The sequence below is a fragment of the Eumetopias jubatus genome, unplaced genomic scaffold (assembly GCF_037043125.1).
Source record: "Eumetopias jubatus isolate StellerSeaLion01/CBP00866 unplaced genomic scaffold, mEumJub1_p1.0 scaffold_12, whole genome shotgun sequence".
In the NCBI taxonomy this organism is placed as follows: Eukaryota; Metazoa; Chordata; class Mammalia; order Carnivora; family Otariidae; genus Eumetopias; species Eumetopias jubatus.
The window spans coordinates 27,633,360-27,659,312 of record NW_028274818.1 but is presented as its reverse complement, the minus strand read 5'-3'; the positions used below and the strand labels follow the sequence as shown (position 1 = coordinate 27,659,312).

The following is a 25,953-nucleotide window of genomic DNA, read 5'->3' as shown; positions in this document are numbered from 1 at the left end:
CCTGCTTGGTGGGGGGCCCACTTCTCCCTCTCACACTCCCCCCCTGCTTGTGTTCCCTGTCTCTCTCTGTCAAATAAATAAAATCTTTTTTAAAAAAATTTTAATAATTTAAAAATGCATATATTTCCTTTTACTTACACTTTATTTATACCTTATTTTTACTTATGCTGTGAACGTTTAATATTTCATTATATTGATACTTTTTAAAATTTATTATTGGACATTTAGGTTATTTCCTTTACTTTCCAATGTTAACCATTATAAATAAAATACCCAGGGGCACCTGGGTGGCTCAGTCAGTTAAGCTTCCGACTTGATCTCAGCTCATGTCTTGATCTGGGGTCATGAGTTCAAGCCCCACATTGGTTTCCACACTGGGCATGGAGCCTACTTAAAAAAAAAAAAAAAAAGGCCATACCTTGGTACCTGGGTGGCTCAGTCGGTTAAGCCTCCGACTCTTGATTTCAGCTCAGGTCATGATCTCAGGGTCGTGGGATCGAGCCCTGCAGTGGGCTCCACACTCAGTGGGGAGCCTGCTTGAGATTCTCTTTCTCTCCCTACACCCCTCAAATAAATAAATAAATCTTAAAAAGAAAAAATTTCATACCTTTTAGAAGTTTGTTTTAGCCTCACTCAATGGTCATATTTTACACACTGCAGATACAGGAAAAAATAAATCAACTTGACCACAGTGATCATACTAGCTTAAGACTCTCTTTTAAGAATGACAGCTTATGGACACCTGGGTGATGCAGTCCATTAAGCAACCTCCAGCTCTCAGCGGGGATTCTGCTTGAAGATTCTCTCCCTCTGCCCCTCCCCCTGCGTGCATGCACTCTCTCTCTCTCTAGAATATATAAATCTTTAAAAAAAAAAAAATGAATGACAGCTGGGGCGCCTGGGTGACTTAGTCAGTTAAGCATCTGCCTTCGGCTCAGGTCATGATCCGAGGGTCCTGGTATCAAGTCCCGCATCAGGCTCCATGCTCAGCATGGAGCCTGCTTCTCCCTCTCCCTCTGCCTCTGCCTCTCCCCCTGCTTGTGCTGGCTTGTGTGCTCTCTCTCTCAAATAAGTAAATAAAATCTTAAAAAAAAAAAAAAGAATGACAGCTTATTCTGGCTCTACAGATAGATACCAGCTACATATAAGTGTATATAAGTGTAAAAATTATTTTTAAGGAGGAATTTAAAATTAAAACTACCTTCACAGAACAGTACTAAGGATGTTCAATAAATGTTATTGAACAAGTAAAAAAAATTCTAGGCACAAAAGTTATTGTTAAACATCTCGACAAAACTAAAGATAAAAAGTATAAAGTCAAAAGGTCTGACTGGTAAAGATGTGCCAATGAAGAAAACTTGATGACAAGACTTTGTAAACAAAGAGAAGACTTTAGTAAAAATACATCATGCTCCTTACTGAGATATGGGTAAATCTATCAAGTGAGGTGAGGCTCAGGTTATGGCACAGGGTTTATGTTATTTATGGTGATACAAAAATTCTCAGTTTTAAGTCCTCCATAGACAAGATTGCAAGAATAGATGTCTCCTTAAAAAAAAAAAAAATCAGGGGTGGGACGCCTGGGTGGCTCAGTTGGTTGAGCGGCCTCAGCTCAGGTCATGATCTCAGGGTCCTGGGATCGAGTCCCGCATCGGGCTCCCTGCTCGGCGGGGAGCCTGCTTCTCCTTCTAACTGCTCTGTCTGCCGCCGCCCCTGCTTGTGCACGCTCTCTCTGACAAATAAAATCTTAAAAAAAAAAAAATCAGGGGTGCATGGCTGGCTCAGTCAGTACAGTATGTGACTCTTGATCTCAGGGTTGTAAATTTGAGCTCCCCATTGGGTGTAGAGATTACTGAAAAATAAAATTTTAAAAATAAATTAACAATGAATTTAAAAAAGATCAGCTTTCCATATATCCAGTCTCACCATGAGAAAAACAACAGATAAATTCCAATAATGGAATATCCTACAAGATTCCCAGTCAGTACTCCTCAAAACTGTCAAGTTCATCAGAAATAAAGTCTGAGAAACTGCAACAACTAAAAAAAGCCTAGGGCGCCTGGGTGGCTCAGTTGGTTAAGCGACTGCCTTCGGCTCAGGTCATGATCCTGGAGTCCTGGAATCAAGTCCCGCATCGGGCTCCGTGCTCAGCAGGGAGTCTGCTTCTCCCTCTGGCCCTCTTCCCTCTTGTGCTGTCTCTCATTCTCTCTTTCTCAAATAAATAAATAAAATCTTTAAAAAAAATTAAAAAAGCCTAAAGAGATATGACAGCTAAATATAATGTGGTATCCTGGATGAGATCCTGGAACAAAAGAGGGATATTAGCTAAAAACTAAGGAAATACAAATAAAATGCATGGACTTTAGTTAATAATAGTATCAGTTTATTAATTATAGCAAATATGTCATAATAATATAAGATGTTAATAAAAGGGGAAACTAGGTGAAGGAATATACGGGAACTCTATCTTCATTATTTTTCTATAAATCTAACAGTTCTTAAAAATACCAAGTCAATTTAAAAAATTACTTGGATCAATTTTTATGTTTTATGTCCCAAACTTTTGACCCCAAAAGACAGCACTCAAGAAACAAAATACATGGGGGTGCCTGGCTGGCTCAGTCAGTGGACCACGCAACTCTTGATCTTGGAGTTGTGAGTTCAAATCCCATTTTGGATGTAGAGTTTACTTAAAAATAAAATCTTTAAGGGGCGCCTGGGTGGCTCAGTCATTAAGCATCTGCCTTCGGCTCAGGTCATGATCCCAGGTCTTGGGATCGAGCCCCACATCAGGCTCCCTGCTCCGCAGAAGGCCTGCTTCTCCCTCCCCCACTCCCCCTGCTTGTGGTCCCCTCTCTCACTGTGTCTCTCTCTGTCAAATAAATAAAATCTTTAAAAATAAACAAAGAAATAATAAAATAAAATAAAATCTTTAAGAAAAGAAGCAAAAATAGGGACACCTGGGTGGCTCAGGCAGTTAAGCATATGCCTTCGACTCAGGTCATGATCTCCAGGTCCTGGAATTGAGTCCTGTATTGGGCTCATTGCTCAGCCGGCGCCGGCTTCTCCCTCTCCCTCTGCCCTTCCCCCCAACTCATGTGTGCATGCTTGTGCGCCATACACACTCTCTCTCTCAAATAAATAAATTCTTAAAAAAAAACAAGTGAAAACATAATCATATCTGTTTATTATAAATGTTGTAAAACTAATAAAATGACAAAATTAGACAAAAAGGCCCACTTTCTTACATTTTAATTGCTATTGGTTATATGGGAAAGCTTATTGTTTTCCCTTTAGAAAACACTTTTAAATTTTCATTTCACTTCACAAAAGCACAGATAATCAAAGTTCTTACCAAACCCTCTACTGGTTTTGTAACGTCTTCTGCAGTCAATGTATCTCTTAACACATGCATAGATCCTAGATTTATTTCTATTGAGTCAGGCCTTTGCAGAACTAAGTTTCTCTTCTTATGATTACAACTCTCAAATTTTTGGTCTTAGGACCCCTTTATTTATTTTTTTCCAAGATTTTATTCATTTGTGAGAGAGAGAGAAAGAGAGAGAACGCGGCAGGCAGAGGGAGAAGCAGGCTCCCCGCTGAGCAAGGAGCCTGATGTGGGACTCGATCCCAGAGGGGGATCATGACCTGAGCTGTAGGCAGATGCTTAACTGACTGAGTCACCCAGTCGTCCCATGGACCTCTTTAAAAACTCCTGGGGCACCTGGGTGGCTCAGTTGTTAAGTGTCTGCCTTCGGCTCAGGTCATGATCCTGGGGTCCTGGGATGGAGCACCACGTTGGGCTCCCTGCTCAGTGGGAAGCCTGCTTCTCCCTCTCCCACTCCCGCAGCGTGTGTTCCCTCTCTCACTGTGTCTCTCTCTGTCAAATAAATAAAATCTTAAAAAAAAATAAAAATAGGGGCGCCTGGGTGGCTCAGTCATTAAGCGTCTGCCTTCGGCTCAGGTCATGATCCCAGGGCCCTGGGATCGAGCCCCGCATTGGGCTCCCTGCTCCGCAGAGAGCCTGCTTCCCCCTCTCCCTCTGCCTGCCACTCTACTTGTGCTCTCTGTCAAATAAATAAATAAAATCTTTAAAATAAATAAATAAATAAATAAATAAAATAAAAAATAAAAAATAAAAAAATAAACACTCTTAAAATTGAGGACTTCAAAGAGCTTTAGTCTATATAGTTTGTATCTATTCACTTTGATCACAACATAAATTTAAAATATTTTATGGGCACCTGGCTGGCTCAGTTGGAAAAGCATGCCACTCTTGATCTTGGGGTCCAGAGTTCGAGCCCTACTTTGGGTGTAGAGATTACTTAAATAAATAAAAACTTAAAAAATAAAATGTTTTAAATCAATTCATTTAATCATAAGCAAAAAATAAAAGAATGGCATTGTTTTATGTTGCATATATTTTGTAAATCCCTTTAATGTCTGGCTAAATAGAAATAAACTGGAATTTCATATCTTCTTCTGTAGTCAATCAGCTGTAGTATATTTTTAAAGTATATCAAGAAAATCTGGTTACACATATTTAGTTGAAAAGAGGAAGTTCCCTTGGACCTGCTGAAGACGTCTTGTGAACCCTCCAAGAGTCAGTCCTCAACCCAAACCCTGGAAACAACTCTTAATAATCCTAACCCCTACAGAATTCCCAACCAATCTGTCCCTCCAAGGAAATCTATCCATCCAGACTTTAAAAGCAGCCCCGTTAAGTGTTTTCTCTATTCGCTAACAATGATTTCTTGACCTATCTGAGTAATGCCAACATTTTTAGAAAAAGTATACCAATGTCAACCCAGTATTCCCTAAAAGCCCTACCACCAAAAAAGATCCAGAAACTACCAAAAGAATTATATCTGCAAACATACAGGGACGATTAACAGTGGTAAGCGTCTGCCTTCGGCTCAGGTCATGATCCCGGGGTCCTAGGATGCAGCCCCGAGTTGGGCTCCCTGCTCAGTAGGGGAGTTTGCTTCTCACTCTGTCCCTCCCCCAGCTCGTGCTCTTTCTTGCTCATTCTCAAATGAATTAAAAAAAAAAACAAAACAGTTGTACTAAAACATTAAGGACCTTTGTTAAAATTGTAATGCCTACAGTTGGCAGGGCCTGGTAAAAGCCATCAGTTTTCAGTTTTACAGACATCTTATTTAAAAGAGTATTAAGTGTCCAAAGCACTGTTTCTATAGAGGAGCATCTATTAGTAAATGAAAATACACTAGTAAAAAAGGGACATGCCATGATACTTACTTTTTAAGTACTGGTCCCAATAAGGTCCCCTTTCACTTATTTTTTATTTATTTATTCGGGAGAGAGAGAGAGAGGAGAAAGAGCACGAGGTGGGGTGGAGGGGCAGAGGGAGAGGGAGAAGTGGACTCACCACTGAGCAGGGAGCCCACCACGGGACTCAGTCCTGGGACCCTGGGATCATGACTTGAACCAAAGGCAGATGCTTAACCAACTGAGCCACCCAGGCGCCCCTCTCTTTCACTTTTAATAAAACTTGGTAACAATATCTGTATTTGCAGGACCTCTAAATGACTTAAATTTATTATTGTCAAAACCATGTGAAAATACCATGGAAAATGGTCCTCCCAAAACTTCAAAAAAGATGGTTTCCTTTCCAGGCCACTTTACAGGAACAAGCTAAGTACCATCTTGTTTGTAAGCAATACGAGTAAGGAAAATAAGATCACAGGAAGACCTTACTCTTTCAAAATGTCCCTAACAGATGTCTGCCAAAGTTACCTACTGAAGTGATTCATACAAATTTTTGGCATATCCCCCAAAGTCCTATCTATATGCCTCTATATGGAAGCATCCTTTTAAAAATCACCCAGAAGGATCATAAGAAAGCTAAATCCCTAGTATAAATCATCTTCCACTCAAATGGGTTGACATCATGATAGGTCAATCATGAAAATTTAAGAGGAAAGCATTATTTCCTTCAGATCATTCGTAGACATCTTATGACACAAAAATCACCAAATGAAACCAGAAGAAATTTCAGATTCTTCTCCCCTTACAGCAATTATAATTGGCGCAAATATTACTTCAGTATGCCTATCCCAAGCCGTGTTACAAGGAAGGAGCTATACTGCCAGAGTTGCTCCCCCAAGGAAATTTAGTAAGTAGTTTTGATTCTGTTTTCTTTCATAAGTAGGATCCCAGTGAGGAAAAGACAATCTCTGACAGAAATTTGAGGCTACCAAGGTTAAGAAAAGATGACATCCTTCAGAGAAAGATTCCAGAAATGATTTGTCAGGGGAAGGGGTTGAGGAAGAAGGTTGGACTCTGCCCCTACAACCTTCCCTCAGCAACACCCAAACCCACCTGGGCACCAAGGGCAGGAAAAGGTAAAGAGCCCACACCTTAACTTTAAGGCCTCACTGAATCTGTAAACACATGTTCTACAACTTTAGTACTTTATAAACTGGACACTCCGAGATTCAAAATCAAGGTCACGAAAGGGACAGTAGTGACATTAAAAATCACCTGAGTCTCTGAGAAGACACTAAAAGACTATAAAATCTTTGTTTTGCTTGATGTTCCATTTGAAGACACATTTCACAATTATAGTAAAAAAAAAAAGAAACATAAATAGTAAGCCATTCATTTCACGGATGCAAATATTTAACAGCTATTTAGTCCTGCTACAATTAATTGCAAGGCTAATGTTAAAAGTGGAAATAATTTTAGAACCTGTATGATCCCTAACAGCCATATTTGAAGTAAAAGACTGAAGCCTGGACTTGAACAGGAATTGCTAGGAAGCTGCTCCATTCATCCCACTGCCAGGTCACTTAATATTTATATAAGGGCAAGATGCAATTCTACTCAAGATACTATAATTCTGACCATGTTTCAAGGCTAGATAGATCTCATATTTGAAAGAGAAAAGGATGCACTAACACACAGGCATGCTCAACTTACAATGGTAGATAAATAGGTCTTATCTCCAAAGGTCTTAAATTTATCCTATATCTCAAACCATGCTCTGTTATTATTGTAGAGACAGCACCATCAACTGCCTTATTTCACATTTATTGCCACATTTAATAATAATTTGATTTAAAAGATAACCCACTTTAACCTAAAATATGCAGAAATTGCAGCCTGATAAAACTGGTCCTCATATGAATGGCTGCCTGGTATCAAAGGGACAGACTCTATAAAAACTCTTCTATTATCTACTTTTCCAGGTTTTAAATAAAGGATTTTGCAGCTGTGTCTAGAGTTGAGACTTAAGAAAATCATTACCATAAGATCATAAAAGTCTTTTTTTTTAAAGATTTTATTTATTTATTTGAGAGAGAGAAAGAATGAGAGATAGCACGAGAGGGAAGAGGGTCAGAGAGAGAAGCAGACTCCCTGCTGAGCAAGGAGCCCGACGTGGGACTCGATCCCGGGACTCCAGGATCATGACCTGAGCCAAAGGCAGTCGCTTAACCAACTGAGCCACCCAGGCGCCCAAGATCATAAAAGTCTTAAATACTGACTCTCAACAAACCTGCTTTTCCCCTAGCACTTTTCCTGAAGCCTACAACTAGATCCTCTTCCTTCTGTAAATATTGATGTTTCTGGAGGTTCTGTCAGATTCTCATTCTCATTCTACACCCCTACTTCTTCCCCTAACCTTGCCCTAATCCAAAGCCCTCCTACACATCCCAGGCAACCTCCTTTCTCTATATCTACCTCCACATCCCCCCAACCCTAGTATCTTCAACCATACTATATACAGTTTCTGTTACTTGCACACATCACACCATATAATCTAGTTGCAGATCTTTCTCAGCAGTAAGACTTCGAATTCCTTTAAATCAAACCTGTTTAATTTATTTCTAAAACCCTTTTAAAAACCTTAACACAATGCCTGGCACTTACTGATACATCAATAAATGTACTGAACTGAGGTGCCTGGGTGGCTCAGTTGGTTAAGTGCCCAACTCTTTGTTTAGGCTCAGGTCATGGTCTCAAGATCATGTCGGGCTCCGCTCAGCTCAGTGTGGAGTCAACTTGTCCCTCTCCCTCCCCATCTGGCCCTCCCCTCACTCATGCTCTTCTCTCTAAAAATGAATAAAAATCTTTAAATGTACTGAACTGAACCCACAACCAAACCCAAGGACCCAGTTCATTTCTTCATTCACTGGAGCTGACAAAAAGGATTTCCTAGTTTCTGGTAGCAGAGTTGAGAAATTCTGCTAATTCAAAGTCAACGGATAGAGAATTCCTTATATTAACAGCTGCCTAAACCTCATCAGGGAACTATCTAAAACCAATTCTTAAACCTAGATGGGTTTTAAAATGACCAGAGGAGGGCGCCTGGGTGGTTCAATGGGTTAATAAGCATCTGCCTTTGGCTCAGGTCACGATCCCAGGGTCCTGGGAGAGAGTCCTGTGTCAGGCTCCCTGCTCAGAGGGCTGTCTCCTTCTCCCTCTGCCCCCGCCCCCCATTCTCTCTCTCACTCAAAAATAAATAAAAATCTTTAAATAAGTAAATAAATATGACCAGAAGAGCTTCCTAAAATTCAAATTTCATGAGATTTTAATTCAATTCTGGGGTGGAGCCCAAGATGATTTTGATGGGAGGTAGGGCTACATTCAGGAGCCTAAGGCTTAATGGATACTCTTCCACTGAATCTGGGTGGTCACTGAAACTGAGGAGCCAGGAGTTTCCATACAAATGAGCCAAGCAACCAATAGTATATGAAATGCAAAGCTCATATGTATTAATAAACGAAAAAAACGAGGATAAAAGAATGAGAATATAGGATTTAAATTTTCATAAATAAATTTTAGAGACAAATAGATGAAACAAAACGGTATCGTAGTATTATTTGATATCATTACTAATTCTGATTTCCCTTCAGTTGTGTTTGGATGGTGAGAAGGAAGCTAGAGAAAACCACTCTTCTTCCCAAAAAGCCTGGGAGGAGAGATGAGAAGTGGCTAATTTGTGGGATTTATGAAGGGAGCCACTGTGTATAAGAAGGAAGAACAGTGAACTTGGAAATAAAACCATGGTTTGAAATTCTCTGATCTGTCCTTTAAAAGCTGTGTCACCTTGGGGCGCCTGGGTGGCTCAGTTGGTTAAGCAGCTGCCTTCAGCTCAGGTCATGATCCCAGGGTCCTGGGATGGAGCCCCGCATCGGGCTCCCTGCTCCATGGGAAGCCTGCTTCTCCCTCTCCCACTCCCCCTGCTTGTGTTCCCTCTCTCGCTTGTCTCTCTGTGTCAAATAAATAAATAAAACCTTTTAAATAAATAAATAAATAAATAAATAAATAAATAAATAAAAGCTGTGTCACCTTAGCGTGCCTGGGTGGCTCAGTCCATTGACCATCTGACTCTTGATTTCAGCTTAGGTCATGTTCTCAGGGTCTTGAGATTGAGCCCAGCATTGGGCTCGATGCTCAGTTGGGAATCTGCTGAGTTTCTCCCTCACCCTCTGCCCCTACCCCACTTGCACATGCTCACTCTCTCTCAAATAAATAAATCTTAAAAAAAAAAAAAAAGCTTTGTCACCTTAGACAACTCACTTAACCTCTCTCAGCAGTTTCCTTAGCTATACCTTAGCAGCAAGAACGAAGTAACAAAAATGTTTTTTGCTGAGCCCATCAGAAAAAAAAGGGTAGCTGATACCAGAATACAAAATGTATAAGCAAAAGAATATAGATATTAAAATAATAACAAATAATAAAAGATTCATAATTTTCCATCAACTGTCTCATGTAATCTTTGTATTTGTATTGTTACTATGGACATATGAAGTAATATAAATGGTTAAGTGCACTAACTCTAGGTTCCAATCCTTACTCCACCACATAATAGGTGACTTTGAGCAAGTTTACTTACTCTTTTAGGCCTCACTATGTAAAGCAGGGCCAGCATTATCCCCATTTTATAGGCAAGTTTAATGGAAAAAAAAACTCTGAAAATACTCATGACCCTTTTAAAGCTAACAGCTCAAGGGCGCCTGGGTGGCTCAGTTGGTTAAGCGACTGCCTTCAGCTCAGGTCATGATCCTGGAGTCCCAGGATCGAGTCCCACATCCGGCTCCCTGCTCAGTGGGGAGTCTGCTTCTCCCTCTGACCCTCTTCCCTCTCATTCTCTCTCTCAAATAAATAAATAAAATCTTTAAAAAAGAAAAAAAAAATAAAGCTAACAGCTCAAGGATAACACATAAACAATAGAACACACACCAGAAGGCAAGTGTTTTGATTCCTACTCTAGTATTCTTTCCATGAATCTGTCAAGTTTTCATTTCCTAGCTAGCTAATGCCAACCTCCAAAAAAAAATTACCTTGGATCCTAAGTCAAATTCTAAACTCTGTTCCTCTCAAAAAAATCTTGATAGGCAATTATTATGTAAGTCAAAGATATATTTTATTTTTTTTTTTTTAAGATTTTATTTATTTACTTGAGAGAGAGAGAGAGAGAGAGAAACAGCATGAGAGGGGAGAAGGTCAGAGGGAGAAGCAGGCTCCCCGCTGAGCCGGGAGCCCGATGCGGGACTCGATCCCGGGACTCCGGGATCATGACCTGAGCCGAAGGCAGTCGCTTAACCAACTGAGCCACCCAGGCGCCCTCAAAGATATATTTTATAAATGGAAGAGGAGAAAAGCCACAAGAATAGCAGTGAAAAGTGGTGAGAGACAGGAACCCAGTAGAATGGACTGCCATCAAGTCCAATTTTTTTTTTTTAAGATTTTATTTATTTGACAGAGAGACAGAGAGAGAGCACAAGGAGGCAGAGTGGCAGGCAGAGGGAGAGGGAGAAGCAGGCTCTCTCTCTGCTGAGCAGGGAGCCGAACGTGGGGCTCGATCCCAGGACCCTGGGATCATGACGTGAGCCGAAGGCAGCTGCTTAACTGACTGAGCCACCCAGGTGCCCCATGAAGTCCAATTTTTAAAAACCCTAAACCCACACCTACACAAATCCCTGAAGCCAACCTCCTGCTGGAAAATCTGGTGGCTTTTCTCAATTTATCCAAAATACATCATACCACTGGGTAAGAGCCTCTCTGGGAGAAGAAAAAGCTTGGAATACTTAAAATTTTACAAAATGGAAATTATACTCCAAAGACTCTCTTCATAGACCTCTCTCATCTCCACTCCCTGTCCCACAACTAAGATACCATAACACAAATCCTAAGAGATACTACTCTCCCCATCTCTTCCCTCCAAGTTAAAGACTAGCAAAGATGAGACGGTATTACCATCCGGTTTAAAAATATCACCAAATGATGAGTTGGTACAACCACAAAGAAAATTGGGAGGATCTTGCCTTAAAGACCTTGTAATTGCGTGGGTTTGATAAGGATTTGTTCTTTGTTTCTGGAGTGATGAGATTAGAGTAAAATGGTACCGGTTCAGTATCTAGTCTAGAGTATGTATGCCACATAGGAATATGTGCTTAATAAAAACTCTAACCAAGTGTTCAACATACACTAAGTTTTTCGACTTTAGTTCTCTGAACATTATAATCTGGTCAAGCCAGTGAGATGGCAAGAATTAGCACAGGAATGCACAAAAATCTGCCTAAGGTCACATAAGGAGCATAGCTCGGAAGAGAAATCTTAGGCTAGGTGCATGCTCCCAACTAAAATACTCAACACTTAAGACTTAAAACATCTTTATACACCATTGGAGAATGTTTTTAATACATCTAGAAAGGAATACTGAGTAAATTGCTTGATTCAAGATAAAAACAAAACAAAAAAACAAACAGGAGCACCTAGGTGGTACAGTCCGTTGAGCCTCTGACTCTTGCTTTAGGCTCAGGTGGTGACCTCAGGGTCATGGGATCGAGCCACGAAGCTGGCTCCACACTCAGCGCAGTCCACACTCAGTGCAGAGTCTGCTTGAGATTTTCTGTCCCTGTCCCTCTGCCCCCCCACACTTGTGCTCTCTCTCTCTCTTAAAACAAACAACAACAAAAAAACCCACCAGTGGGAACAGTATATATGGGTCTATGTAAGAGGCAATGTTTTTTGTTTTTTTAAGGATTTTATTTCTTTGACAGAGAGAGAGAGACAGCGAGAGAGGGAACACAGCAGGGGGAGTGGGAGAGGGAGAAGCAGGCTTCCCGCTGAGCAGGGAGCCCAATGCGGGGCTTGATCCCAGGACCCTGGGTTCATGACCTGAGCCGGAGGCAGACGCTTAACAACTGAGCCACCCAGGCGCCCCTGTAAGAGGCAATGCTATGAGGTCCAATGACAAGATATATTTGGACAAAAAACTGGGGAATTCAGGTTTGTATGGGAGTTCTCATCAGCTTTATTTTTTTTTTAAGTATGCCTAATTGTTACTAAAGAATAAAATACAATCTGGCTCTGTCCTGAGGATCAAAATAAACATTATCCCTGCCACCTTTTACTTTTCTCCCCACTTTACAAGAATAATAATTGTGGAATATTATATTGAAGTCTCAATCTACTGACTCAATATACTAACTCAATTTCCTACCTAGCAAGAATTAGGGTTATTTAAATTGTTAGGTAAGATATAATGCCCTCCATGTGCAGGGCTTCAACAGCATCACAGCCATTTCATACTAGGAGAAATTTAAATAATTTTAAACATTTCTTAACACAAAGCTCACCTAATACAAACTCTTGCCTGAATATGCACACTACACAAGACACACATAACATATGCACCTGCAAATTTTCTGAAATAGTTTATAACAGCTCTACTTGAAAAAAGATTTTAATCTAATTTTTTAAAATATCTAGGAATAGACAAGCTTCACCTAGACCAATAGAATTACATTCTGTATATTGTAGTTCTGATGCTGAGCTTTTGACTTTTCAAGTTTCACTTTTTAAAAATCCCCTCACTGTAGGGGAAAAGGAGGGATACATATTTGGCACTAACCCTTGTCTCACTAAATCTGTCCCCAGACTCTTCTTAGCAGTGAACAAATAAAGCTTTAGGATTTAAGCTCCTTGCAATCCATCAATTAATTAATCTGGACAGCAGCCCTAGGTCAGTGTCAGATCCCCTTATAGCAGATGAGAAGGCATACATTAGAGAAAAATGACATTGTCCAAGGTCATGAGAAGTAGACTCAGAACTCTACCCACTTATGCTCAAAAATCTAGAAACACCCGATTCCTTCCTTTACATAATAAAGGAACAGACTTTAGGGGTGCCTGGGTGGCTCAGCTGGTTAAGCGTATGCCTTCGGTTCGGGTCATGGTCCTGGAGTCCTGGGATCATGCCCCAGTTCGGCTCCTTGCTCAGTGGGGAGTCTGCTTCTCCCTCTCCCTCTACTCCTCGCCCCGCTCGTGCTCTCTCACTCTCTCTCTCTTTCAAATAAATAAAATCTTTAAAAAAAAAAAGGAACAGACTTAAAAAATAATAATCCACATACATTCCCCTTGATAAAGCTTATTTTTCTTTATTTTTCAAGATTTTATTTATTTATTTGACAGAGAGAGACACAGCGAGAGGGAACACAAGCAGTGGGAGTGGGAGAGGGAGAAGCAGGCTCCCTGCAGAGCAAGGAGTCCCACGCAGGGCTCAATCCCAGGACCCGTAGATCATGACCTGAGCCAAAGGCAGACGCCTAACGACTGAGCCACCCAGGCACCCCGTTAAAGCTTATTTTTACCCAGGCAAAATATTCCTTAAATTTTACATCTATTGTAAAATAACACATTACCAAGTGAAATGGAATCAACCCGTTCTAAAAAAACCATTCATTATGTGATCTTCTGCCTGGTGTTTAACTAGTTTCCTATCTGAGAAATTAAGTTATCCTTTTGGTGGGGAAAGCAATTAGATTTTAAGGGGTTATTGACAGAAAACATTTTTCAGTGACCTGATTTTTAAACTGGTCTTTTTAAACTTTTGACATCACAGAAATGTTTATCAGCATTCTGATGAAACAGAAACTGCACCATCAAGGTGAAGGCCAAACTACCACTCTTCACAGAAAAGTGAACCTAACAACCTAACCAACAACTCATTAGACCCCTTTGATTCTCATTTCCTTAAAACTCCTTTTCCAGAAGGAATTTCAGATTCTCTTCCCCTACAGCAATTGTAATTGGTGCAAACAGTACTTTAACATGCCTATCCCAAGCCATGTTACAAGGAAGGAGCTATGCCGCCACAGTTGGTCCCCCAAGGGAGAAAACAGTTGAGATAGCCTGGCAGACAGGAAAATGGACAAATAAAGTATGGAATGATGTTTGCAGAGAATACCCTCCAACCACCACCTACTCCAACCACCACCACCAAACTTCCGGGTGCCAAGAGTTGGCCTGAAGATAGTCAAATTTCCGCACAGTTTCCAGTAATGTGTAATAACGCAACAAAGCCACTGATTAAAATTGAGAAATACAGGGGTGCCTGGCTGGCTCAGTCAGTGGAGCGTGAGAGTCTTGATCTCTGGGCTGTAGGTTCGAGTCCCACATTGGATACAGAGACTACTTAAAAATAAAACCTTAAAAAAAAATTTGAAAAACACAATCTCCATTCTAATTGGGTAAAGTGACCATCACTCACTAAAGGCTAGAAATCCCACTCCTAACTGCCCAAATCTCACTCACACCCTTTAGAAGACAAAAAGCTAAGCAAAACTGTTGTCTACAACTGAAGGTCACTAGTTTACTCTCAATCCCAATGCTGCTAATCTGCTTTCTGCTCCTTTATATCCAGGAAAATAGCTAAAAGGACTACATTCTCTATGCTTTTGTGTATGCTTGAGTATTTTCATAATAAAAAAATTTTACCTTACACACTGGAAGTGATAGCCCTGGCAGAGCAAAGTAATCTTTCTGTCCAGAAAGAAAGTTTCCATGATAAAAAAAGAAAAAAAAAAAAGATAAACAGATGGGATGACTCTAGACCATGTCTAAAGGTACAAGGCAATGATAGATACTTTAAGAGGAATGGTCTACAATGAAAGATCTGAATGTTTAAATGTTTAAAAAAAAAAAAGGACTTATAAGAATGCATTTAGTCAAATTCCACATCTTTGTTCCAAACATCGAACATTATGGAACAGAAATGTCTCAGTACCCCGGCAGCAGATTTTCCTCATTAGTCTGGTTCATAAACTTGGGGGTTATAAAAAACACATTCACCATAGAAATCATCTAATAGTTAATGACATAAAAAGCAGCATTTTCGGAAGAATTTTTGGAGGTGTACGAAGGTAGCATCTCCTTTAATTTTTTTCTTTAATCCCATGCTAAGACACAGCAGTTTACAAAAAAGTCCCTGTTATGCTGCATACAATTCTCATGTCTCAAACAAGTTTCTCACAAATTAGATTTTAAAAATCCAGTTATAAGTTTCTCAAACTTTATTTTTTTTAAAGATTTTATTTATTGGGGCACCTGGGTGGCTCGGTTGTTAGGTGTCTGCCTTTGGCTCAAGTCATGATCTCAGGGTCCTGGGATCAAGCCTCACAGTGGGCTCCCTGCTGGGCGGTAAGCCTGCTTCTCCCTCTCCCACTCCCCCTGCTTGTGTTCCCTCTCTCGCTGTGTCTCTCTCTCTGTCAAATAAATAAATAAAATCTTAAACAATAAAGATTTATTTATTTGACAGAGAGAGGGCACAAGCAGGGGGAGCACCAAAGGGAGAGAGGGCAGCAGGCTCCCTGATGCGGGCCTCCATCCCAGGACCTGAGATCATGACCTGAGCCGAAGACAACCGCTTAGCCAACTGAGCCACCCGGGCGCCCCTCTCAAACTTTAACATAAAGCAAAATAGGAGAAGCCCAAGTGTTAATGGCTTTCCCAAAGTACCACTCTACCCACCCACTTACCCCAAAGGGACTCATCAGTTTGCCTCTGGTGATGCCTCTTCAAGTGACCCAAACTTAAAATTTCAGAAAGGAAAGTATAGACAACCCTTTAATTCCCAACATTTATTCCACTTAATTTTTTTTTTTGAGGTTGGCAAAAAAAAAAAGTTTTTTTTGAGGTTGTTCTGCACTTAAAACAGGTGTGTTAGCATAATCTCCAGAGAATATCTAATTCTCTTAGCAAGGAAAAATCACCACTAACTCAACACGAATTAAGCTGAAAGGTCTGTACAATGAGGAAAGCAAGGATTTTCTAGGTTCCTGGTTTTTTAAACTTATATACGGCCTTTGGAAAGAGGTACACAAGTAGGGTTCCTGGAACCTAAATCCAGGAACCTAATTAGCACTTTCACTGGGGGGGGGGGGGGGCATGAGTTCTCTCTTTATCCTTTTCTATAGCCGAAATTTAATGTGGTCCAATTAAGACAAGAAGTTACAAAAGTCTAGAAAAATACCCATTTACAGCACATAAGCCAGATTCAATTTTATTTATTTATTTATTTATTTATTTATCCAACGGTTTACAATGATATTTTCCTTTCTAAAAGAAAATTCTCTCACTGGAAGATTTCTATCTGCATATTAAAGTATCCTAAACATCCTGAACTTTGTTGTTGTCCCCCAAATTAAGCAAGTAAGTTCTGCTGATCTATCACAGAAATACTCTTAAATTTAGGCCAACACATCATAAAGAAAATTAAGTACCTTAGAGACAAAGATTAAAATTGAGGGCTAATAAATTTTCCCTAATTTTTTATCAGTGTATCTCAATAATGAAAAGAATTCAAATCCCAGCTTTAACACAACATTAACACTTTTCAAAGGCAATTCTCAATCCATTTTACTCTTTAAAGAGGTTCAGGTTGCATGTTTAAAAACAAATCCTATAATCACTGGTAGGGAAATTTTTCCAGTGGGGGTATGAATCTTAAGCTGAGCTGCCTCATGTATTTATGATATCACTCACATTCTATTCTAAAAGCCTATTAATTTTGCTGATTAGTTCACTGAAAGTTACAACTAGGTGGATAGGTTCGTGGCTCCCCCCATGTGACCAATTTACAATTTACCACTGGCAAAGTCAAATTCCGCTAAACACCCATTCAAAAACTAGTAAGAAATGAAGTTTGTTTTTATGTTGTTTAAGGCAGACACTTTCAAACTATACCTGTAGGACTTAATCCAGTCTCCTATTAAGTGAGAAAAAAGTTTTTCTTCTGACCAGTATAGTCCTAAATTTGTCTTAAAAGTGGGTACAGGGTTTCTTTTGGGAGTGATGAAAATGTTCTAACACTGATTGTGGTGATGGTTTTACAGCTCTGAAACTACTTAAAACTACTAAGCATCACATTGTAAATTGATGAATTATATGGTATACGAATTATATCTCAATAAAGCTGTTATTTTTTTTTAAAGTAATTATAAGTTCTTCTTTCACTCAAGGACATTTCTATTAATAAGCCTTTTTTCCAAATCGTAAGGGGTCTAAGGTGGCTAAAGAATCACAACCAGAGAAAAATTCTGAGACACCAAAGGAACTGGGAAAACAATAGAGAGGGTTAGGCCAAAGTCAATCAAACCTAAAATTAGGGAGATTGATAGGCTGGAATGAGAGTAAATGAGCTCCACATCATTAACACCTCTAACCATACAAAGAAATGTGTATTTAAGTTCCTCCCTGTTCCTAATGGTAGAACCATCAGGCTCACTCAAAGATGCTGACTGTATTAAAAAACACTTGGAAGTTTTACACTTTGCCTATAAAGATGAAGAAATCAAACTAATGACCCACAGGAAGTTAAAGTTGAAAAAATGTGTCTATTGTGCCATCTGGGGTTTGATTTAAATCCCTGATTTTTGGACGCTGCCAAAGAAATATGTGGAATCTGCCTATCTATGGCCAAATGTTAGACATTTGAGGGCAACAAAGAAAGTTATAAAAGCCATCAAATATATTCCAATCAAACTTGGGAGACTCAAAAAAGTATTCACTGAGCAGCCAACTATTTTTTGCCTAATAATTACACTCCTAAAATTAATCAGTTCCAAATAGCACAAAGCAACATGGAAAATGTGTCCCTAAAAAGACATCTAACTACATCAAGAAGGAAATGAAAATGTGCATTTTAAACGTAGCAAAACCAGAAGTCAGATTAATTGTAAATTAAAAAAAATTTAAATCCCAGGAAATAAGCCTGGTTATCCTACATACTTGATATAATTTGAAAAAGATTTATTTCCCTCTTTAAAACTCAGGATTTAACAGTTTTCTTAATTTATTACCTTTTATCACATTTACCTTACTATAATTTCACAAAAGTCTGTGAACCCCAAGTTTTCAGAAGCAAAACAGTTTAGGACCCTCACAGAAAGCAGCTATAAACTGAAACTATGTAAGTAACATTAATTAAAGATACAAAGATAAGAACAAAAGGAAATAGAAATGCTTTATAATTCTTCCCCTAACCTCCGAACGACAAATACCAACAGACCCCATCTCTATTTTAATACAGCCACTTGTATTCCAAAAAATGAGAGAACAAAAATCATCTAGAAACACAGGCATTATATAGCTATACTATGGACAATATTCCATACCTCTTGGGTTTTTTGTTGCTTTATTTCAAGTATATGAAACCACTTGTTCACAGCTTCAGGTTCTAAAACAAAGACTGTTTACATCCCTTAAGATACCTTTGTTCCAACAAGACCCTTCTTCAAGAGCTACAACTTCTGGAAAGATTTCCCTTTTTGTGGTTATATCAACAACAAACTCTTTCCATTTGGCACAGGAGTTTGTTAAACAAAGGACGAAGAAAGCCCCCCTCACACAAAGAAGGTCTCCAAAACAGAGCATTGGTTATGTTTGTAGATTATCCTCTTTTAACACCCTTTCTCAGGCTGTAGAATGTACTACTCTCAATACAAAATGGTGGCCATCATGTCTGTCTGGCATTCAGAATGGGAAAAGGCAATATGATCACACATTTTGCAACGCTTACCATTAATATCCTAGCCAAGATGAAGAAATGGGTAGCCAAACCTAACCAGAGCCAACACTATCTTTTTGGGAAAGGGTCCTATAAAAGGCACAGAATAATAAAGGGTTTACCCCAGCCCTAGTATACCACAATACCAACATGGAGGACAACTCTCACTCCCAGGAACCCGACTCCACACATTTTGGTTACCAAGAACTTAATCAAGTTGCCTAATTTCTGAATAAAATCTTTTATGCAAATGAACAATACTCACATTCACCCTTCCTAGCATTTGACATAAAACTAAACTGCTAAATGTTTGAAACATGACCTGTTCTTCAATTAAAACCTTAGCTCTAATAAGCTCCGGCTACAACTTCTGCGGGCCTCTTTGCACTCTAGAAGAAATGTACTTCCCTTAAGCAACAAGAATCAACCTTATCCACTTTTTGAAAGAAATGGTTCTATTTTCAAACATTTCCCCCATACTAGCTGACCAGTTATTTTCTGAAGCATAGGTTTCATCTCCATCTTCAAACTTGTCCAAGAAAAACCAAAGTGTAGTGTCTGTGTTTTAATTTTGGGGGGAAGGAGATGGGAGACCGGAGAAAGAAGACATATAGACAGATCTCCCTCAAAACTGCTTTTCCAAACCAGAATAATTACACACAGAACCCCTGCAACTCCAAATGTCATTACAAAGAGCAAGCTTAAGAAAGAAAGGGATTTGGGGGGGGGGGGAATCTTCCTCCAACGAGGGTGGGAGTGGGGGTGGGGTGGGGTGGGGGGCGGGGAGGACAGTGGGGAGAAGATTCTTAAACTGTAGGAAAAGCAGTTAAACAACCTTCCCAACGGTCCCAGCCCGTCCAACCGTCCCTTAGACCAACTCGGACTCGGACCATCCGCAAGGTGGGCAAAAAAACAGGGGTGTAGGCGCGCACCCAGTTCCGGGTGGGGGTGGGGGTTGGGGGACAGGGAAGGGCTGGCCGGGCTCTGCTCAGCGAACGTTGGAGCCGTTAGGAATGACTTCAGCAACACCCCACCCCTCACACACACACACACACACACACACACACTCATACGCAGCCCCCAGGCCCGAGGCGCTTTTACACACGGCTCGGAGGGCTGAAGTGGGGCTGCATTTCAGCCTCCGCGGGTTGGGGGGCGCGGGAAGTGCGCGTGAAGCCTTCGGAGATCTTCTGGTCTGACAAGTCCACCTACTGCACGGCCTCGCCCCCACCCCACCAACACAGCCCAGACCTCCCCGGGGAGCCGAGCGGCCAGGCCCAAAGTCGGGTGTGTGAGCGGCCGGGCGCGCGGGCGGGCACCGAGCCCTCCGCAGCCTGTCCCGCCCCCCCCACCGCCCCCAAGCGCCCCCCACACACACTTACGCCCCCCACAACAACACCTCGGCTCCGGGGCCGGCCCCGCGGCTCCTCCCCGCCCCCCGGCAGCGCTGGACGCCCCCTCCTCGAGCCCGGCCCGGGAGACAGCAGGAGGCCCGGGGCCCGGGGGGCTGGGGGGTGCCCCCGCCTGCAGGGTGGGGCGCCCAGGTGAGGCCCGCTCCGGGCCGACGCCGCCACCACACAAAGGACCAGGGGCTCCCGCCGCCATATTGAAAACTTTCCTCCGCGCACGACAACTCGCAAGTCCCCCACCCCCACCCAGCACACACCCCCGCACCCCGGGGGAGGAGGCGAGCCCCAGCCCGCGGAGCCGCGCCGAGCCCGGCGCCCGCCCTCCTCGCCCGCGACGCCGCCGGCCTCCGGCAGGAAGCACCCCCGCGCCCACCCCGGCCGCCACTCCATCCGGAACCGAACCCGAACCCCGGGCCCGGCTGCACACCGGTCCGCCCAGGCCGCGCGTCGCCCGGGCCCTCGGGGTGGCACCACCGAAGCGCCCGCTCTCCCACGCTCCTCATCTCCCACCCTGGAGAAGCCCCGTCCTCCTCCCCCGGCCTCGACTCCGACCCTGGGGCAGCCCCAAACTTGACGCGGCCTCCGGGGCGACCCCGCTCCCCGCCCCCCGTGCTTCGGGCCTCCCCAGCCCGCGAGTCCTCTCTCCCTCCCCCAGCCGCGAGCAGGATCCGGGGTGCCGGCGTGACTCACCGGCGGCGGCCGCACCTTACAGATCCCAGTCTGCTCGGCTATGGGCCGGATCTTGTGGATGAAAGCGAAGGGGTCCGCGAACTCTTCCCAGCTGGGCTCGAAGACCGGGCACTCGGGGGGAGGCAGGAACTCGCCCAGGGGGCCCGGGCCCCCGAGGGGCAGCGCCGGGCGCGGGCCCGGGGGCAGCGCGGTGGCCGGCTCCATCACTGCGGGTCGGGGACGGGCGAGGACGGGGTGGGCTCCGGGACCGCGGCGGCGGGCTGCGCTGGGTCCGAGACGTGTGCAGACGCGGCTCCGGCGACAGCAAGTCCGACTTGTACTAGCAACGGCAGCACCTTGGGCTTTTTCAGCCTTCCTCCGACGACGTCTTGCCGCTAACCCACGCCGTGCGCCTCCGCCGCCACGGCGAGGAAAAAGAGTCCCACCCCCACCCCCACTCACCCCCCGCGCCGAGCTCTCGGCCCCGCCCCCGAATCGGGCGGGGCCGGGGCCTTCAGCCTGGGGATGGAGTTGATCCTTGCGGTCCAGTTGAGCCAATATTTATTGACCATTTACTACGTGCCAGAGTCCCTTCCCTCAAGAAGTTAATACTCTGGTGGAGAAGATCAGACACATGAATGGACTATTTCAATCATGTCAGTACACTGTGGTGGGTGCCATGATAGAAGTACATACACTTAGTAAAACCTGGGGAGGGGCAGAAGGTATTTGGCATAATGGAGAAGGATTTTCTAGGTAGGGGGAACGGTTTGAGAGTAAGAACAAAATGGAGGTGAGAAAACAATAGTTACAATGTTAATAATAAGCCAACACTTGAGGACTTGCATATCCTGGGCACTGTTCTAAGTGCTTTGCATGATTAATCATTTAATCTACACAACAACCCTCTGAGACTGATACTCTTATTTCCATTTTACAAATGGAAAGTGAGGCACAGGTTAAAAGCAGTTTGCCCAAATTCGTACAGCTAACGAGTGATAGAGACTATCTTTTGGAAAGAGGGGTGTTGCAGGGAAAAGAGTGATCCTTGAGCAATATAAGAACGCGGTGGTTGTGAGAGAAGCAAAAGACTAAAAATAATCTAGATGAGAAACGATGGTGCCTAAATTAAGGCAGTGGTGCTATTCATTAGCAAGAAGGGATGCAAATGTAGGAGATGAAATTAGGACTCTGATAAACTGGGGAGGGACAGTAAGGTATGGAGGATCATTCAGGTGTCTAAGGTACGTGCCTGAATGATTGCTTGGCCCGTTGGCATTGCTGCGAAATTCCCCTAGATCATATACATGAGAAATCAGTATGAAGAGGGAGATAATGTGTTCACTTCTGGATACGTTCTGAATATCTTGAGTTTGAGTTTTCTTTGGTACACTCGGAAATATTTAACAGGCTGAATAGTATAAATCTGAAGAGGAGAGATCAAAAGTGGAGATGTAAATCTGGAGCTTTTGGCATATGAGTGATAACCATTATTTATTTAATGCTTACTGTGTGTAAAGCACTGTTGTGCTCATTGAACCTACTACCATCCTGCTGGGTAGGTACTGCTATTAGGTTCATTTTGCAGAGGAAGCAATGGAGGCACACAGAGGTTAAGTAACTTTAAGAGATATGAACACTTTTGGGGCGCGGGGGCAGGATGAGTGCCTAGTGTCCTGCCCAGAAAAGGGGAGAGAGGAAATTCAACAAGTAGGACCTCAACACCAAAAAGATCTCTCTTATCCAAAAAGCAGCCAAACCCATGAAAGTACTGTTTGGGTCAACATTAGTCCTAGCTCTGCTTTCAGTTTCACCTAGAGGAAAGAAGTCTCCCTTATCCTCAAGGAATCTTCAATTTTAAGAGGGGAGGGGAGAAGCTTCCTCTTCAATAAACTCTTCCCCAAGGTACTTGGCCCCAAAAGAGTTCAAAAAGTCCTTACAGAAGGTACTGCTTTTCTTAGCTCTCTAGGGTTTCGAACCTAGGTGAGCCTGTTTGTCTCCCCGTTGCAACAGAGACTTAAGCCAAGGGGCAGCCGGCATCCTACTGGAGAAAAAGTCATCACTGTAAGATAGATACGAGATATAGTAAGTTATAATAAAATGTTAATGGTAGAACCTAAACGGTGGGTCTAGAGGAATTTGCTGCAGAATTCTTTTAACTTTGCTGAATATTTGAAAATTTTTCATAATAAAATGTTGGGGGAGAAAAATCATTGTTGCTCTTTGCCGTGGGTGTGTATGATTTTGAGGGTCTTGCTGCAGTTGATTTCCTGTCATGTGCTCTTTCCTGGGAGAGCGTTAAGGCTATTTTCACACTTAACATTGGCATTCTTCAACCCGGATAGGTGTAACTTTGGGAAAAATTCTATACATATATCAGTAATGACTAATACTTAACTGAGGTGCATTGGAAGAACCAGCCTAGGAAAAGCTTTCCCAATCCTCGGCCGTGTACTAGGACTCCCTCACGCTCCCAACTCCCAAGCTCTCTCCATTTCCGGTAGTGACCCTAAGTGATGAGATTCTGTTGCTCCCAGATCTGGCAGCAGCTGTTTGGCTCCCCACGGACCCGATGTGACGTTGAGGGAGGGGGCGGTTGCCAGGGTAGTGAGGGGAACCTAGGGACCCAGAAAGCTCTCCGGGAAGGCGACAACTCCCCCCCGCGCCCCGCAGAAGACGCTTCCCTTGCCCTTTATGATGTGTGTTTACATGGGCGGAGGGATCCCTCCCCAGCTGACAGCCACACCGCGGCCGGCTCTTCTTTTTTTAAAGAGCCTAGCCACAGGCGGTGATTGGCCGCGGCCGGGGCCGCATCAGCCTCCGGGGGCGGGGCCCGGGCCGCATTGTCTCGTCTGGGGCTGGCCGGACGCCCCAGAGGCCGGACCTGGGCAACCCCGGCCCGAAGGTCCCTGGGCTGGAGCTCCCAGAGGCCCGGGTACGAGGCCTGGGCGGGGTTCGGTCTGGCTTCCCGGGGGAGAGCAGGGTCGGAACCCAGGCGGCCGAAGCGGAACCAAGCCCCGCTCGGAGTGCCACGTCTCCAGGAACCCCCTCCTTACTCTTGGACAACACTCCGCCCCACCCGGGCCTCCGTCCCCCAAACCACCCCTATTCGTGCAGCCCCAGGGCCTTTGGACACATTCCTAAGGGCCTCCATCCTCAGCCGGCTCCCTTGTTCCCCAGGCCTCACTCCCCGAACCTGCGCGATCCTACCCCGCCCCCCGGCCTGCGCCCCAGATCTGCAGCCTTCGCCCCTAGATCCGCCCGCCTGGTGATGAGGCTCTCCCCGCGTTCCTTCCGGTCGCCTCTATCGGACGACCGCGCTCCAGGGTTGCAAACTGGGGGAGCGACTTTCCTCTCCCCCACCCCCCCACCCCCGCCGCCAGTCCCCAGCGCATTGCCGGGGGACTGGGCTCCGGGATGAGGGGCAGGCCCGACTCCCCAGCAGCCAGGGAGGGGGCGGCGGCCCGCGCAGCACGTAGCGCACGTGTAGGGGCCGCTCTCCACCCCCTCAGCCGCCCGCCGCCTCCGACCACTTGCCAGGGCTCCCGGTGTCGGCGGTGCGCCTGCCTTGCGCCGGGACCTCCGGTATCTGCGCCCTCCAAGTACTGCACCCCTTCGACCACCACCCTTCCCTTCCCAGCCCTGGTGATCGTCTCCTCTTTCTCCTTTCCCCCGATTTCCCCACTGCACGGGCCTTCCCTCTCAGCCTCTTCACAGTCCGTCTCAGCGCCTCCGCCAACGCAGTGCCATCCCTCCCCTTCTCCCACCACTTTGGGTGTCCTGGAATGTTTGGTGTCAGATGTCCCCTGTGAAAACCCACAAACCCTGAGATCTCGAGATGAGCTGCAGCCTCTTTGGCCTGCCTGTTTTATTTACTTGGTGTACTCCCTCAGCGTCTCGTTACTATCTCCTACTGCACTCATAACTCGGTATTTGTCTTTAACACTGTCCTCTTTCCCTATACGTGGCTCTCCTCCAGGCTGGAAGCCGCTGGAGGGAAGGAGTAATGGTCTCTAGCGCTGGCACCAGGCACGTGGTAGAAAATCCACAAATATTTGTTGAAGGCGAAGGGAAAAGGCCTTGAGCGTCTGTGGCTCCGACTGGCTGAGGATGCAGCTTTGGACTGGAGAGAAGAATCTGGCTGCCCAGGGGAAGCAGGAAAAGATCTCACAATAGATCAGTATGTGCGGGGTGGGGGCCCACGTAGTGGGATAAATCCATCTTGCCCCATTCCCTGCCCTGTACATTTCCCTGGAACCAACAACCCCTTCTCCTCTACTGGACTTGTCTCTCGTGTGGGGCTTCTTTGCTCTCTACTCTGCCCTACCCCCAGCTATGGGGGATGTCTCTTTGCATCAGCTCACCCCATGACAAGGGTCTCATCTCTGGGCTTATTTCTCCGGGGAAGCTGGGTCTGGATCCTGGGGAGACACCTGATAACTAAATACCTCTTCCCCCTCCCCACCTCCTTTTCCTCTCCAGTCCTGGGATCCCTTCTCTGCTGACTCAGCCCATGGGGATCCAGGGTTCAGGGCTTTGGTTGACCCTCGTCCGGGCCCCCTTCCCAGGGAGCCTCCAACAGACACTGGCAAGTGGGGCAGTTCCCACGGTGTGGCCAGCCCTGCCCGTAGGGGTGCGGAGGGGCAGAGGTATCCTCACTACAGCTTCAGGGTGTTTCCTCCTTTTCTGGTTGGACCACTTCAGAGGCCCTGGACTCCTGTGGAACAACCTTGTGCTGAGAAGAGAAGCGGAAAGGCAGAGAGGGAGACTCATGTTCCCTGTTCATCCTGCAGCGCCACCGCCCCCAACTCAGGTCTCTGGACGGAGGCGTCCCCCTCAGCACACTGTATGGCCTTGGATAGTTGGAATGTTTGGAATTCTCTATATCCGGGATGAAAGTCTTCCAACAGGAAGAAAATGACTTCTACAAGAATTATGTCAGAACTTCAGGGAGCACTACCCAATCTACCATGCTCATTTGAAATGCACAGTGTTCCGCCAAATCCGGTTGAGTGACCAGCACAGGGTCAGACACACACACTAAATGCTAGAGGC

At 44.3% G+C, this 25,953-nt stretch overlaps 1 protein-coding gene across 2 annotated transcripts in view; it reads right to left on the bottom strand.

Moving 5' to 3' along the window:
- The window catches only part of KDM5B (lysine demethylase 5B), an 80,942-nt gene extending 59,655 nt beyond the window's left edge, over nt 1-21,287 (bottom strand). Inside the window, exon 1 of one of the 2 annotated variants that reach the window (XM_028120125.2) lies at nt 20,920-21,287. In XM_028120125.2, the coding sequence (XP_027975926.1) occupies nt 20,920-21,123 (204 nt within the window). In that variant the 5' untranslated portion in view covers nt 21,124-21,287. The remainder of the gene's footprint in view (nt 1-20,919) is intronic. The other variant, XM_028120126.2, reaches the window with a different exon arrangement.
- Nucleotides 21,288-25,953: the final 4,666 nt, after the last annotated feature.